This window comes from Cololabis saira, chromosome 10 (genome assembly GCF_033807715.1).
Source record: "Cololabis saira isolate AMF1-May2022 chromosome 10, fColSai1.1, whole genome shotgun sequence".
In the NCBI taxonomy this organism is placed as follows: Eukaryota; Metazoa; Chordata; class Actinopteri; order Beloniformes; family Belonidae; genus Cololabis; species Cololabis saira.
Genome location: NC_084596.1, coordinates 32,791,638 through 32,806,397, shown reverse-complemented (window position 1 = coordinate 32,806,397; position 14,760 = coordinate 32,791,638). Strand labels below are relative to the sequence as shown.

At 40.2% G+C, this 14,760-nt stretch overlaps 2 protein-coding genes across 2 annotated transcripts; one reads left to right on the top strand and one right to left on the bottom strand.

Annotated features, from left to right (window-relative positions):
* The first annotated feature begins 412 nt into the window (after positions 1 to 412).
* selenof (selenoprotein F) lies at positions 413 to 7,208 on the top strand. Its single transcript, XM_061731204.1, has 5 exons — positions 413 to 543; positions 1,860 to 2,027; positions 6,023 to 6,086; positions 6,414 to 6,463; positions 6,596 to 7,208. The coding sequence occupies exons 1-5, from the start codon at positions 496 to 498 to the stop codon at positions 6,725 to 6,727; spliced, it is 462 nt and encodes a 153-aa protein (XP_061587188.1). The 5' UTR covers positions 413 to 495; the 3' UTR covers positions 6,728 to 7,208.
* Positions 7,209 to 11,701: 4,493 nt separating this feature from the next.
* Positions 11,702 to 12,417, bottom strand: LOC133452017 (transcription factor Sox-14). The gene has a single exon (XM_061731203.1). The coding sequence runs from the start codon at positions 12,406 to 12,408 to the stop codon at positions 11,707 to 11,709; it is 702 nt and encodes a 233-aa protein (XP_061587187.1). The 5' UTR covers positions 12,409 to 12,417; the 3' UTR covers positions 11,702 to 11,706.
* Positions 12,418 to 14,760: the final 2,343 nt, after the last annotated feature.

Here is a 14,760-nt window from a genome sequence, read left to right as displayed (position 1 = left end):
GTCTTTCTCAAAGATGCAGGGATAGATAATAGGATATAAATGTGGTTATCTTAGTTTACTTAGGTATTTCCTTTTTTTTTATTATTATTTTTTATTTCCCCCCTTTTAAGTTAGATTGTAACCTAGTGTACTAATTATCCTGATGTTACACACTCCGGTACAGCAGGTGGCGGTATGCACCTAATAACGTTGGTTGTGATCCGCCATTAAACCTCGAGAAGAAGAAGAAGGAGGAGAAATTCTTAGGTAGCCTCGGCTCACGCCGGAATGCATTACACAAAGATGTGTTAAAGGTGTTCTAATTACTTCCCACAAATGTTAAAACATATCTATACCGTTTGTATTATCTATTTTTTATGAGATAACGTCACTTCAAAAGTGCCAAAAGCCTAATTATTGTCTTTAAATCACCTTAACGCTCAGGCAAAACGGGGCTTCCTTGTATAAATGTGAACGGTCCTTGTGCAGTAGTTTCGCTAACAAAGAGGCTACAAAATGTCGGGAGAGGTGTTTCTATTTTGGTTTCTGTCGGTAATACAAACGGTAAGTGTAATATTAACACTGAAAACTAGGAGTAATGAGCGTCTTCGGGCGCTTTCAGAAGCTTTAATGACCGATGGAGCGGTCAGCTGTGGGGGTTGTGTGTAGTTTGGTCACCCGGATCCTGCTGGTCCAGGACCTTTGAATGACGTGGCTTTTCCTTAAAACTACGTACTGCACTTTCTTTCCTAAATTAAGCCTTTATTATGATTATATTCATGCTTCGCGACTCTGTAGTCTGAAAACTAGCTGAAATGTCGGTTCAGTTTTGGTGCAAAGAGAGGGAATGGGTCTAAAACACTTCCAGGAAACTAATTTCAGCTGACGGGGGGAAATTGGTGCAAGGATTGAAACTGCTAGAAAATTACATTTTCTGCTGAAGTTAGAGGTGGATAATATTGACAGTTGTTCGTTTGACAGTAAAAAAGTGACCAGATCTTTATGGCTTAATTAAGATTAATAAATTGCCTCCCTGAATCTTAAAAGAGAAAACGTGTCAAATAGAAACAAAAGTAAATCTATGTACAGCCTCTTCAGAGCTGACTTGATCGTCATTACTCACAAATGTGACAAATAAAATTGCCCACCTTTTTAAAAAAAAAAAATTAAGCAGTAAAGTGAAACTGAAAGAAAAGTTGTAAAAACTCTACAACACAAGGAAAATGTATGCAGTTTTTTAATGCTGTACAAAAGTTTGAAAATATACCAGGTCAACAGATAAAAGAATAGTAATAATAACATCATACCAAGGCCTCAGATAAGTAACTAGTAGAAAATATAGTAGCCTCACGTAATGCTGTAAACCATAAAACTAGGGATTTTATAGAAGTATGATAAAGAAAGAACTGCAAAATGTGTTGCCTAGTTAAGATAAAGACTAATAAACAGGAGCTTACAAGGATTTATTATGTGCAACCAGAAATGTTTCTGATTTCATTCAAATGTTTCAGTAAGTAGAAATACAGTTGGTCTGACTGGCTGAGAGGATGAACATGCCCCACTTTGTGTTCAGCCACTTTTCCATTAAACAATAAAATCACTAGTAGCAAGGAATTTTTGGAAAAATGCGATTGATGGGAAGCTAATGTCAAGTGAGTGCTTCTTTTGTTTGTTTTAAATTTTACCATCATATCATGAATTACAAGATTAGATTTTTATTGATCAGGTCATTATTATACAACTAGGTGGTATCACACACCTTGCACTGTTATAACTGTCATTTAGGTTTATCAATACTAGTTTGTGCTGTAAGTTCATCTTTTGAGTCATTGCTCAGCAAAATGTGTTCCTAATTCTATTTTTTCTGCCTCTGTCTCCAGCTTTCAGCGTATGGGGCCGAGGTGTCGTCTGAGGCCTGCAGGGAGCTGGGCTTCTCCAGCAACCTCCTGTGCAGCTCCTGTGACCTGCTCGGGGAGTTCAGCCTAGCTACGCTCCAGCCTCCCTGTCGGGAGTGCTGCCAGCAGGAGGCCCAGATGGATGGCCGCAAGGTAAGAGGGGAAACCAGAGCTTAGGGAACAGCCAAACAGAAAGCAACTGCCAGCCATCATTAAGTCGCAGTGTGGCGCATTCGTGGCAAACGTACAAAATTAAACTGCAAATACATTTCATCAAAGTTCATGCTGTGAAGTTTGAATGTTTCAGTTCATGCTGTGTGACTGAAACTCAACAAATTAAGTTATTGCCAAGTGATTAATTTATAATCATGGGCTCTTGAACTAAACTTTAAAAGAAAAAATAATAATAATATGCCTTCAAGTTCTTGGGCCAATAACAGTCAAAAAAGTAAAACTTTAAAATGTCATGTCAACTGGTTCCACATGACTGCATGAAGTAGTTAAGATACTTTTTTCTCCAGTGTTTGACCTCACTGAATCTACATTATGTAAAAAAAGAATCTTAACAATTGATGCAGTTCATTATTCATTTTCACCACAAGGTTTTTCTTTGCCCACATTTTCCTCTCCTTTCTGTCACCACGATCCCCCTCAATCTCTGTTTCAAATCAGGGGTTCGAACTGAGACCCATTTACTTGTTAAATATTTTATTTACACTGACAGCATGAATGCAGGACACTTTGAAATATAAGAGACTACAATTTATTGCAGTGATTTTTTTATTTTATTATTTTTTTGCAGTTTTTATGTCGCACAAATTGATTATTGCAGTGACGGTTACATTTCCAAGCCCTTAAAGGAAAGGATAACCAAACTTCAAAAGGGCATTTCAATAGAAATCCGGCAAAAGATGTTGGTGACAGAAAAGTAGAATTTGAATAATGCACAACTATAAACTTAAAAAAAAAGAAAATGGGCACAAACAGGAAGTGGCATTTGAGACTAAACTGTAAGAAATCAGCTGCAGAAAACTGAATTTAGAAAAGCCAATCGTAAATCACCACCAACACCAGTTCAGAGGAAAACAAGTGGTCTCAAAATTGAATTATTGGATGAAGTGGATGCTCAGTCATAAATCACAGCATTGGAGGAAATGGTGCTGGAACTTTTAGTTTGGTGCAGATTGAATGAAACTCAAAGATGAAGCACATTTTCCACAGTCATTGATGATTTGGGAGGTGTGACTGTCAGGTGAAGGGCTAAGAGAGATGGAAGTCATTAACTACAGTAAGTGTGGAACTGAGCATAAAAATTTTGATACTTTTCTCATTCCATCCATCAGTTATAGTTCTGGGGATGATGAAATCATTTCTCAGCCTCAGGGGGAGTATCAGAGGTTGGAAGCTCATTGAAGACTGTTGTTCTGTGTGATATTTAATTAGGTTTATGATTCCATAATTAATCTACTCTATTTGATGTGGGGAAAAAATGTAATTAATCCCAATTTCATACAGGATACTCAGTTATTCAAATAAGCAAAATTTCTTTTAAATTTTTCAGAAATAAGACAACTGAAGCGACATTATTCAAGAGTGGTATCATTTTGCCCGGGGTTGTGGTTGAGACACTAAGCCCTGTTTAACTCTCTCCAAAGAGGTCGGGGTGTCAGGTTTTGCAGCAGTGAGGAAACGTTATCAGCGGTGCTGCGGCGATCACAAATGAATCAAAAGCAGCTGCTGATGTGCTTTGATGAATACACACACCAAGTCAAGAGATGCTGGAAAAGAACAATGCAACTCAGTGTTTTATGTGGTATCCTAGCAACAGCACCTCTTTAGAAGAGCAGTGTACATCCCATTACACCTCGTGATGAGACATTTGTTTCAGATAGACACTTTGCTAATATCACCTCTCGTCCTCCTCATAATTTGAGTAAAAACATTTCTTGGAAGAGTAATTGCACTTTGAGAGTAGCAGCAGAAACGAGGGTGTCACTGCGCACGGTTTATCCTCTGGCAGCAACAATTATCTCCCTGAAGAATTTCTTTCTGTCTCCCAATTGACATCCGTTCCTTATCATTAAACCCGCTGAGAAATGGTTTATTGCACAGCCTCTTAGATGAGTAAGTCATGGTGCGAGGAGGGCGTTTCACTCGCTGAAAGGAGTTCTTCTCTGCAGAGAACCTGCATGCCCTAGCCTCTCTGCTCCCTGCGTTTGAACGATGCTGTACATCTGTCTCTCAGGCTGGTTTGGTGTGCAATTGATGGTAATAACCTGTGAAACATCCACTTCAGGGCTTAAAAGCCTTCACAGATGAGTCTTAGGCGACTTACATGCTCCTTGTTCTTTAACTCTGCGATACGTTTTATTGTACACTAGCCTTAAGAGATGATTTAATTTCAGTGGTCATTGTATTTGTAAAGCAAAACTACATACGTTACATACAGAATATTAAACAATAATTGTTCTTGTCTTCGGGCAACTTCGATTTAAATTGTATTTTATTGATGATATTTTTTGGTGGTTGGTATATGAATAAAACTGTGTTGAGGTTGAAAAGAAGAAACTTTTAAAAATGAATTCACAAAGATTGCCCACCAAAATGAAGCTGCAGTGATCCATGCAGGGGACTGTCTTCTTTCGTAATCGTCACTGACCAAAATGCAGAACAAATACTGGCAGCACAGTGAAATCCCACCAAGTATAATACATCTTCTCTGCTATACTTATAGTTTTAAAAAAAAGGCCTCTATAGCCTCTCTTTAATCTGTTTTAAATTAAAAGGAAAGAATAAAAAAAAAGTGAATTGGAAAACGTTGTGGGGAAAATATAGTTTGTGAAGGCAACAGCTGTTGCCAATGGCAAACTGAATTTAAATCAGTGCTTGCATCTTCATTAATGACATAAGTTTAAGTATCTCCTGCTGCTATATATGGATCCTGCTCAAAGGTTCTAGTTTGTATCAGTTTTCTTAAATACCACTTGCACTTGAAAACGCTGGTCAGCATAGCAAAGAGCGTTCACAAACGGAAATGTTGTTTATGGCTATTTTATGCATAAGAATGGTAATATTAAAACATTTGTTTAGTACCAAATAATGTAATTCATGTCCTTTGTGCACCGTAGTCCTCGACAGACGTTCAGATAATGCTGAAACGACAGTTGAACCGGATAAGCAGAGACGATTTCACCGTCTTTGCAGTTTACTTTTAATGTTTTCATCAACTTATGTAATACTTAATTAACCCTGATGGGAAACTACATCATTTATCTAAGGGAAATTCCTGCAACCTAGTCTCCAAAAGGAGTAACCGGTCGGGAGGTGACGCTTTAACGTGTATTTGAACATAACCTGCTACGGAGCAGTTTTCTAGTACCAGTTGCCATGGTGATGCACCTCCAGTAAGAAGTGAACGACCTTCATGACACCGAAAAACACAGAAGCTGAGGCTACCTTGCTTATCCGCTAATCCTGCTTCACTGTGCATGTTTGAGTGTTTCTCTCTCGAGACATTGATATTGATTAACATGGAGGCAAAGTTGGTCATTTATAATAATAATGATTTATAAAGGCTTCATCTCTCACGTGGATTTAGCTTAATGTTTGCAGAGCTGCCAGAGGTTGAGAAATGCTTTAATAGATAGGAAAATATCAAGTTAAAAGAGACTTTTATTTTATCTTTAGGACGCCTCTTAAAAGAGTAAAGCAGTCTGACTTAAAAAGAAAGTCGTTTACTATTTTCTATTTAAATAATAGCCCTCAGCAGAGCTGCTCTTGGTGTCTTGTTTACAGATGCACTGGGGTGACAGTAAGGAGGGGGGTATTAAGCTTGTGCATGTGTAATTGAATTTGCTCTGTGAAATACTGCGGTCGCCAGTTTCCTCTGTCTCGTTGTACATTGTTGCTGGAGTTTTGATTACAAGCGAGCCCTGCACAAACCTCCATCCATCAGCCCTGCTCCATATGCGCAGGATCACAGTTTAATGACCCGCGAGTTGTCGCCAGGACACATTTATGAATCAGTCTCTCTGAATCAAATTACTCCTCCAGGCCAGGCACCCTGCCACCAGCAGATCCTGCGTCTGTTAGGTTTGTGCGTGTGGGAAGATGATCAACTCACGCCCGGCCTCTCTTTGTCTCTGTAGCTCTACGCCGGCGCCATCCTTGAGGTGTGTGGATGAAAATTGGGGAGGTTCCCCCAAGTCCAAGGTGAGTACCTCACTGGTACTTGATTATGAAAACTAATTGTTTTTAATCTTCAAGTTTGTGGGTCAAATACATGAGTTGGTGTTAAAACCCATCCAAAGGCCAGTTTTCAGATGAGCACTGCAGCTCTCTGGTATATCGCAGACGACAGGAGCGTCAGCCGTGCCGTGTCCCTGGTGTTTGCTTTAGCTGTAGCCCCCCTGCGTCTCAGCTGACCCTTCAGCTGTTGATGCTGCGTTCTCCGGAGGTTTTGGTGGCAGCTGAACTAAAACGTAACGGCTGATTGATCCATTAACTAACACCTGTCTCACTGCTCGTCTTCCTCCTCAGCTTTTGTCAGGAGCGACAAGCCGAAGATGTTCAAGGGTCTTCAGATCAAGGTAGTGATGATTGCTTTTTTAAACAGTTTATATGTATTTAATCCACTCTGAATATACCGCACTTCTGCGAGCGCAGACCTGAACATTAAACCTTGTTTTGTCTCTTTCTTTCCACCTCCTCCCACACTGAAGTACGTCAGAGGCTCAGATCCTGTCCTAAAGCTTTTGGACGATAACGGGAACATTGCTGAAGAGCTCAGCATCCTCAAGTGGAACACTGACAGCGTGGAGGAGTTTCTGAGTGAGAAGTTAGACAGAATATAGACAATTTCCTTCTCCTTTTTTTTTTTTTTTTTCTTTTTCTTCTTTAAAAATAAGGCTTTAAATGGCCTTTTCACCTGGATTATGATATAGAAAAGTGAATAATGGTTTTCCTGCCATTTGTGTCAGCTGTTCATTTATTTACCAGTTTGTACATGACTTGGCCTTGATAGGTGTTTGTTAAACCACTCCTTCATACGATGGGGGTTCTGAAGACGTCCCACTGTCTGTCTGATATTCTTGTATAATTATTTTTTTATATTGTTGAACAATATGACTGGTGAGAGTGAACGAGTCCTCGTTCCTCTCCAGATGCAGCTGTCTGCTAAATCACACGTGTGTGAAGAGTTCACAGTAAACCAGTTGTGGGATGTGAGCTCTGATGTAAATTTGTGGTTCTTGCACATTCTGCTCTGAAGAGAAACATGATTTGTTTTGGAAGTTTGTTTTACAAATTATGCAACAATAAACGAAGTCTCTGCTATTTTTGTCTCAGTATTGTCTTGATGGAAATAGAAACGTTCACATTGCATTCGATCATATGAGGGTCTTGGAGTCTAAGGTAGACAGCATTTTGCTGACATCTACTGGTTGGAAAAGACATTGCAGCCGAGTCCTGTGACAAGTGGCACCTTTTACTAACAATTCTTGATATAACCATCGATATTAAACCCATTACTAAAACTAGTCCCAAGCTAAAACTAGAACAAGATATTTGTTTATGGGTTTCTGCTGGGTTGGTTTTAAAAACATGGCCTGGATATACTATATTTAAATTCACATTTCACTCATTAAAATGAAATAATTAATCCTAATGGGATGGATGATTATTGCATGAAGGCCATACTTGAACCAAGTTCATGAAAATATGAATACATTTTAGTTGAGGTGCTCATAAAAAAAATGTGAATAATAAAATGTATGTATTCTCACTTATTATGCAATTCAAATTCTTACTGGAGTTCAGTCACACCACTTACACTGAGAAATCAGTGTTTCATTTTCAGGCAGAACTCAGTCCAAGTTTGAAATTTGTTAATTATTAAGTTGTTATTGAATATTTAGGAACAATGTTTTAAGATGCGCATGCAAAAATCAAAAAATCTGCAGCTCCTTTTATTACACTTGTGATGGTGCAAGTATAGGGTGGCAGACTTTTGCTGGTCTCAGGGAAAAAAGGAAAAGAATAAGTCATGACTTTTGGAAAGAAAACAAACAAACTTGGTGTTTATTGCACGCCTGAAATTAAATTTAATTCTGCTCTGTCTTCCACTGAATGGTGATATGGTGATGCATCAAAAATGTTTTTTTTTTTTCTGTGAAGTTTTCAAAAAATAGCTGACAGAAAGAGCTAGAAAATGTTTAAAAATAATCTGGACATTCTGCTGAGATTGAGAACCTTTTTTCTGCAGTTAAATTTGTTTTTTGTGTGGCTTTATGAAAGCTAGACACTGATGGGGAAGGACTCCAGGATGACTGAGAACATCCCTCTTCCACTGCAGACACCAACCTGCAAATGTGAACTTGATGATTTAATAAAGTTCATTTTGTCCATGGCTTTACAATTTAATTTGCTGATTCTTTTCATCAGACAAGAATATTTAGATTTTTCTTTAGCTTTTTTAAATACCTGACATTACACGTATGGAAAAGAGCATTAACTTTAGGTTCAGTGTAGGATTTATATATAAAAAAAATTTTAAAAAAAGTGTGCAGACTAACGCCTGGAGTATTCATCACATTCATCTTCACCGGTGTCTGCGCCTCCTCTGTTCTGATGAGCAGCATGAAACTGCTCCTGCAGCCTCGCACGCATGTAGAGAGCTGGACGAGAACTGAGCGATTTATTTACTTCATTAACTGCTGGACTCATTGAATATTTATCATGCTGAAAAAAGGGGCACCCTGTGCTGGAACGAAGACAGAAATATCCTTTTTATGTTTATTGCATATTTTGTTGTGGATGCAACAACAACAAAACCAATCATACTCATCTCTGTGTGAGTTAACCAGTCTGGTTTGGATCTTGAGAAGAAGTGAAGGTTGTGTTAACCTTTAACAAGAAACTCATAATTAAAATAGTCCTGTGTGCGAACAAGGTCCAACAGTTCTGTCAGATCTCTGAACTGTGATTGTTTTATCTCTTCAGTTTGAAGCATGCCTCCATCTGTTGGCCAGACAGGGAAGGAGACTTATTCAGTGCGCGATCTGAATATGATTAACTACTGAAATGCAAATTACATCAAATTTATTTTAATACAAACAGCCATCCCCTGGATAAACCATGCAGAGTGAGTTTGTGCAGATTGTGAGAAGGTTGTTGAGTTTCTGCAGGATGTTGTGGAGCAGCTGACACATGAATTCAGAGGATGCAGCCTCATCGTCCTGCCACAGACCCCGCAGGTGGGTCAGATGTCATCATGTAGTTTTCCGTTAACACTTACACAGTTCGGTAGAGTTTACTGAGCTGTTTAAGATCATTTACTGAGATGTTTCTAATATAACTCTATACAAGGATGAGTCTAAAGAAATGTAGGCTACTAAAGGTGGGCTGAGCTGAGAAGGAATTTTGGATGGAGGCAGCAAAGTTTGATTCCACGTTCAAGGTTCCTTTATTTGTCACCCCAAATATATAATCAGACATACAAGGAATTAAATTGCGTTTCCCTCTCATCCACGGTGCAATATAAGCAGGTAAAAACAATAAAACAATTCAGTTGATATGGCAGGTGTGGACCTCAAATTGGACACACACACACACACATATCAAACTAAATGCTGACACAGGAAATAGAATCATGACTCCAGTAATCACCAAACACTCCTCAGTTTGTAGATAAAAAGGTTAATGATAAGAGCCTCACAAAATTATTATTGTAATTATTATCATTATCATTATCACAGACATACACAGGTTGTTTTTTTTGTTGCTTTTTTTGGATGTGATAACCCAGTGTTGATGACTCTTTCAACATTTCTGAAGTATAAGGTCACACGTCAGGATCGGATTCTGTGTGTACAGTATGTGTGTTTTTTGCTGAACTGAAACTAGTAAAAAAAAAAGAAAAGAAATCAACAACAAAAACAAAACAACCTCTGTCTGGGCATGTTGCTGTCCCTTTGGGGTTAGGATGCAATCGCACACTCACTGGTTTAAAGACAGTCAAAAATGTCTGCAGAACATTTTGAACTAGATAATCCGTGAAGACAACAGACAAGGTTCCTGTCTAAAGTTGGAGGATCCACCTTAAACCTGTTGCTCATATAATTCCCAGAATTCAACTTTTTATCGTTTTGTAAAGGACTATAGAAAGATATTTATGTATTTATCATTATCATCAACCCTTTTGCTCTCTCACACTCATCACACGTTCAGACACACAACAAAAGTCATGCAAAGGTCAACACAGCTGAAACAGAGCATTTTATTTGTAGTTTAGCTAGAGACATGTTTTTAAGCTTGATCTGAGTCTATACTGAACTTTATCCAGTGGTCTTTCGTCGGAACCAGAACTTAGTTCCCAATTATAACTTGATGATACCAAAGGTTATCAATACACCTGATCTCAGGAAAGAGCCACAGGCAAAATAATCAATAAAGCTACCTAGTTCGCATTAATGTTTCCTTCAACAGAATTTGAGTCACATATAAAATATCTAACAGGGAACTTTTACAACAGATAAAACCTCATTACCTAAAACAAACCACCCTGAACATTCAGAAGCCTCTTAAGATTTAAGAAATTGGAGAAAATGTTAAAAATCTTTTGTTTTTCTCTGAAAAAGACAGAGGAACAACATTTCTCAGCTTGTGCCGGTGTGTTTTGTTGATCACTTCAATATTATGTTTCAAGGGCGTAGGTTTGCATAGGGACGGTAGGGACGTAACACTACCAACTTTTCAGGGGGCTTAAATTGTCCCCACCAACTTCTAAGCAACCTTATCTGCATTATATAATGAGTTCAGATATAAAGGGGAAGGATAGAATTGACCCTACCATTATTAAGTGAATTATTTTCAATATGTTCAGACTTAAATTTACCCCTTTTCACTTGCTTAATTGCAAGTTTTTTTTCCTCAAATGCACATTTGATCGGCTGATGACTTTATTTATGTTTGTTTTTTCAGTTATATTTAATTTATTTATTTAGACAGACAATGTTGAGTGGTCTTAAGACAAATGTTTATTTTTTGCATTCTGGATAGTTAAGAGATTATAAATACGTTTGTATTTATTGTATATGTAAATATAATTTAAGTTATGTTCAAATATTGCAATTTAAATTGCTTATAAAATCCTGGAATATTCTGGAAGTTTTCAAAATGTTTCTTTAGTAGTTTTTGAAAACAAAGGTTTGAATCGAACCGTGTATCAGGTGAACCAATACACATGAAAGTTAGTATAAGTCAATACAGATTTATTTAGCATTGATCATTAAGCCTATCAATTAGGCTAATTAGGTTCATATTTGTGACAAATGTAGCCTTGACCCCCGTTCACCCAATCTGTTTGGTCTTATTAATGTCCCGTCCCCAGCAAAAAGTGTAGGCCTACATGCAGTTTATGCTGTTATATCGTCCCTACCAATGTTGAGACCAAACCTACGCCCTTGTTATGTTTGCACTGGCAGGTACATTTACTCCTGTTCAAACTTATTTTTACGCAAAATGTTACAAAATCATACTATATCTTCATTTCAAACGTCCATCCTCTTCTGTGCGTTATTGACCGCAGCCTTTTAAAGGATCAGTTCCTTTTATAAATTAATGTTTTTCTTTTTCAGTTTTCCCCGTCCTCTCCTCTCTCCTCTCGCTTCGTAGCAGAGTTTTTGTGCGTAAATGTTTGTCTGATTTATGGTTCCGCGTTACACCAACGCAGAACCTACGGCGTAGGGTACCGCGTGCGACGCGCACCGTACGTCGTAGGCTCTGCGTCGATTTAACGCAGACCATAAATCAGGCTCGAGAGTTCCCAGGTGTGTCACACCTCCGTGCTCGGGGAGGTGTAGGCGTCGCTCCGGCTCATCCCTCCGGGGAACAGAATATAGGCCAGCTGCGGCTGTAAACTGGACCAGGCGCTGCAGCTGCAGGGCACCACGTACCCGGGGCTGGAGGGGGCCGGGTGGGGGTGCTGTCCTGCGCAGGCGGGACCCCCGAACCCCCCGGCGGCGGGGTGGTATCCAAACCCGTGCCCGCCATAGGGCAGCGCGCCGGCGGCCAGGGCGCGCTCCGGCCCCCGCTGGACCGCTCCGGGGCTGAACGGCGGACCCGCCGGGTCCAGCAGCGGGAAGGACGGGAAGGGTGCCAGGGCAGCCCCGGCTTTGTCCCCCGGGAGGAGGAAGGAGTCCGGGGAGAAGCCCTTCAGGTGCTCCGCCGCGTCCCCGAGCAGAGCCGGCAGCGACAGCACGAAGCGCTCCCTCCGGAGCGAGGTCTTGGGCTTGCGCCGGGGCCGGTACTTGTAGTCCGGGTGCTCCTGCATGTGCTGGGCACGCAGCCGCTTCGCCTCGTCGATGTAGGGCCGCTTGTCCGGGTCGGACAGCAGCTTCCACTCCGCGCCCAGTCTCTTGCTGATCTCAGAGTTGTGCATCTTCGGATTCTCCCGAGCCATCTTTCTCCTTTGGCCCCTGGACCAAACCATGAAAGCGTTCATGGGTCTCTTGATGTGCTCATAAGGTTTTGCCATGTCGAGAAAGTGGATAATAATGACTCAAATCAAAACTAAGTTACCTGGAGGTAACTTACCCTTTGAGAAAGATCATGCCCCTCTGGTGCTCCAAATCTTTGGTTTGGATGTAATAATTTTGTCTGTCTTTGTTGAAAATACAAGAAGTGCGAACTGACTGCAAAATGTGCACAGTGGAACTGAAAACTACATAAAGCCAAAGCCTGAATGAGCGCATGAATGGGAGTCAAACAGGAGCAAGTGGGAAGCTTGTTAAGGCTGATGGAGGGCATGTCATCCACTCATCACCACACCACTGTCACGGTGGGCCAGGCCAATGGGAACGAGAGAGCCCACTGTAATCCCTTTAGTCAAAGCAAGTGTGACTGTAGGCCTTCTATATTTATGATGGACACATCTACTAGTCTCCCTACACTTTCCTACTGAGAGGAGAGCAGGCTGGCAGTCAGGAAATCCGCCCAAAAATGATGTTCACAACACAAACTTTGACACTTTTTTGGCCGATAAGCCAAAAAAGTCTTTCTTTCCTTCTTTTTTCAGTTGCTAAAACTCCCAGAGCCCCAAGAAACTCATCCAAAGAATATAACCACATATCATTTTATTCTATTGCACAATCCCCCTTATAATGTGTTTTTGGACGTCTTAGATCACTGTGCTCAAAGGTGCTGCATCTATTCTTCATTGATGCTGGAAACAAACATTAATTAGATGCCTTGAACTATTAATTCTTACATTTTTTTTAATTACTATAACTTATCTGGTTATAAATATAGTATCTGTGTCATCTTCCTCATATTGTACATTTCTGTTTATCCCTGTTATACATTTTACTTTATTCTATCTCTCAGTTTATCTCCATATATATTTGTTTGCTTTTATATTTTTATTTTTTATTTTTATTTTTATTCTTACTGTATTGCACCAATCACCACAACAAATTCCTTGTGTGTGTTGACAAACTTGGCAATAAACCCCCTTTCTGATTCTGATTCTGATCTTTGTGTACTGTATGCTGTATTATTATTCACACTGCTTTAGGTTGTTGTTTTTTTTTTAAATAATTATGCAAGGAGATTAGTTTTTCAGGGGTGAATTTGATCTTTCTGGGCATCTAAGTGGAAGCTTCCAGACCACCTCGAAAGAAATCAAAACACTTCCTGAAAAGGGGGATTATTTCCATGAAAGACCCAGGCTCTATTTTTCCACAGACAGACCTACGGTGGCCAGCTGAAGTTCAGGGTCTAGGTATTAGTTGAAGCGATAAACTTAGATATCAGGGCACCGGCGGGGAGGGGGCCTTTATTTAATTTACCTCCCACAATCAGAGGCACCGCAGGCCTCTTCAAAGGCAAAGGAAATGGGCATAAAAGATCCCGTTGTGCGCAGTACATCAGGGGTTTGAGATGATAAGATGTTTTCAGAGAGTCTTTTTTTCCTCGGGTTTGTGTGCAGCAGACGGCTGAAGGGATAAAATGATTGGCAGCAGGGGTGAGACAGCTGATCTGTCCCCTCATAGCTGTGCTGTTATCTACTCTACTGTAGGCTCAGGCGGGCCTCCACGCAGGAGGCGCCACTGCCACACTGAGACAATTATGACTTCCACAGAAGGACCGTGATTTGGAGAGTTTTCACTGGATAGTGAGAGAATAGTTTTTAGAACAAGAATGTCAGAGTCGACTAACAAAAGAGCAAGATAGAGAATTGAGTTAGGTTTGTTTTTGTTCTTGTCTCATCCCCCCCTTTTTCCCGTCACAGTTGTTTTATTTGGAAAAAGCATGTTGTGTTTTGTGTATTTGACAGTGTTTGGAGTGACTCTGAGAAAGGGCAGCGTTTCAACTCCGGAGAGATGAGGAGAAAAATAGGTTTTAAGAAAAAGTGCCAGCAGCTGAAAATGGCTGTCGTAATCCGGTTATCCCCCCGGCTCTAAAGATACTGGTCCTCTCCTCAGGAATCTTTTCTTCTTATGTCAAAAGTGTCCTCTATGCACTCAGGTGGATTAAAGAGCCACACTGCAGAAAGAAACTAACAGGTGCAGAAGGACCTGGAGGTGAAAAGGAAATGAAAGATGACACAGAGAAGCAGGCTGAGCACTTCAGCTGACAAGGAGGCGATCCATCAGGTCAGCTGAATGCTGATGCACAGAGGACGCTGCTTCCTCATTCACCGGATGGATTGATTGTATTGGCAGAGCTGCTGATTATTGAGCTCAGATTTATTCAGATTGCATTTGCACAAATGTCCCTGTGGGTTGTTTTGCAGTGAGACGAGCATCCTTTTCTAAAAGTTTGGTGGTCCTTCTGAAGAAACCCTCACTGCTGATGACCCCCACATCCTCCTGATGATGTCACAAAA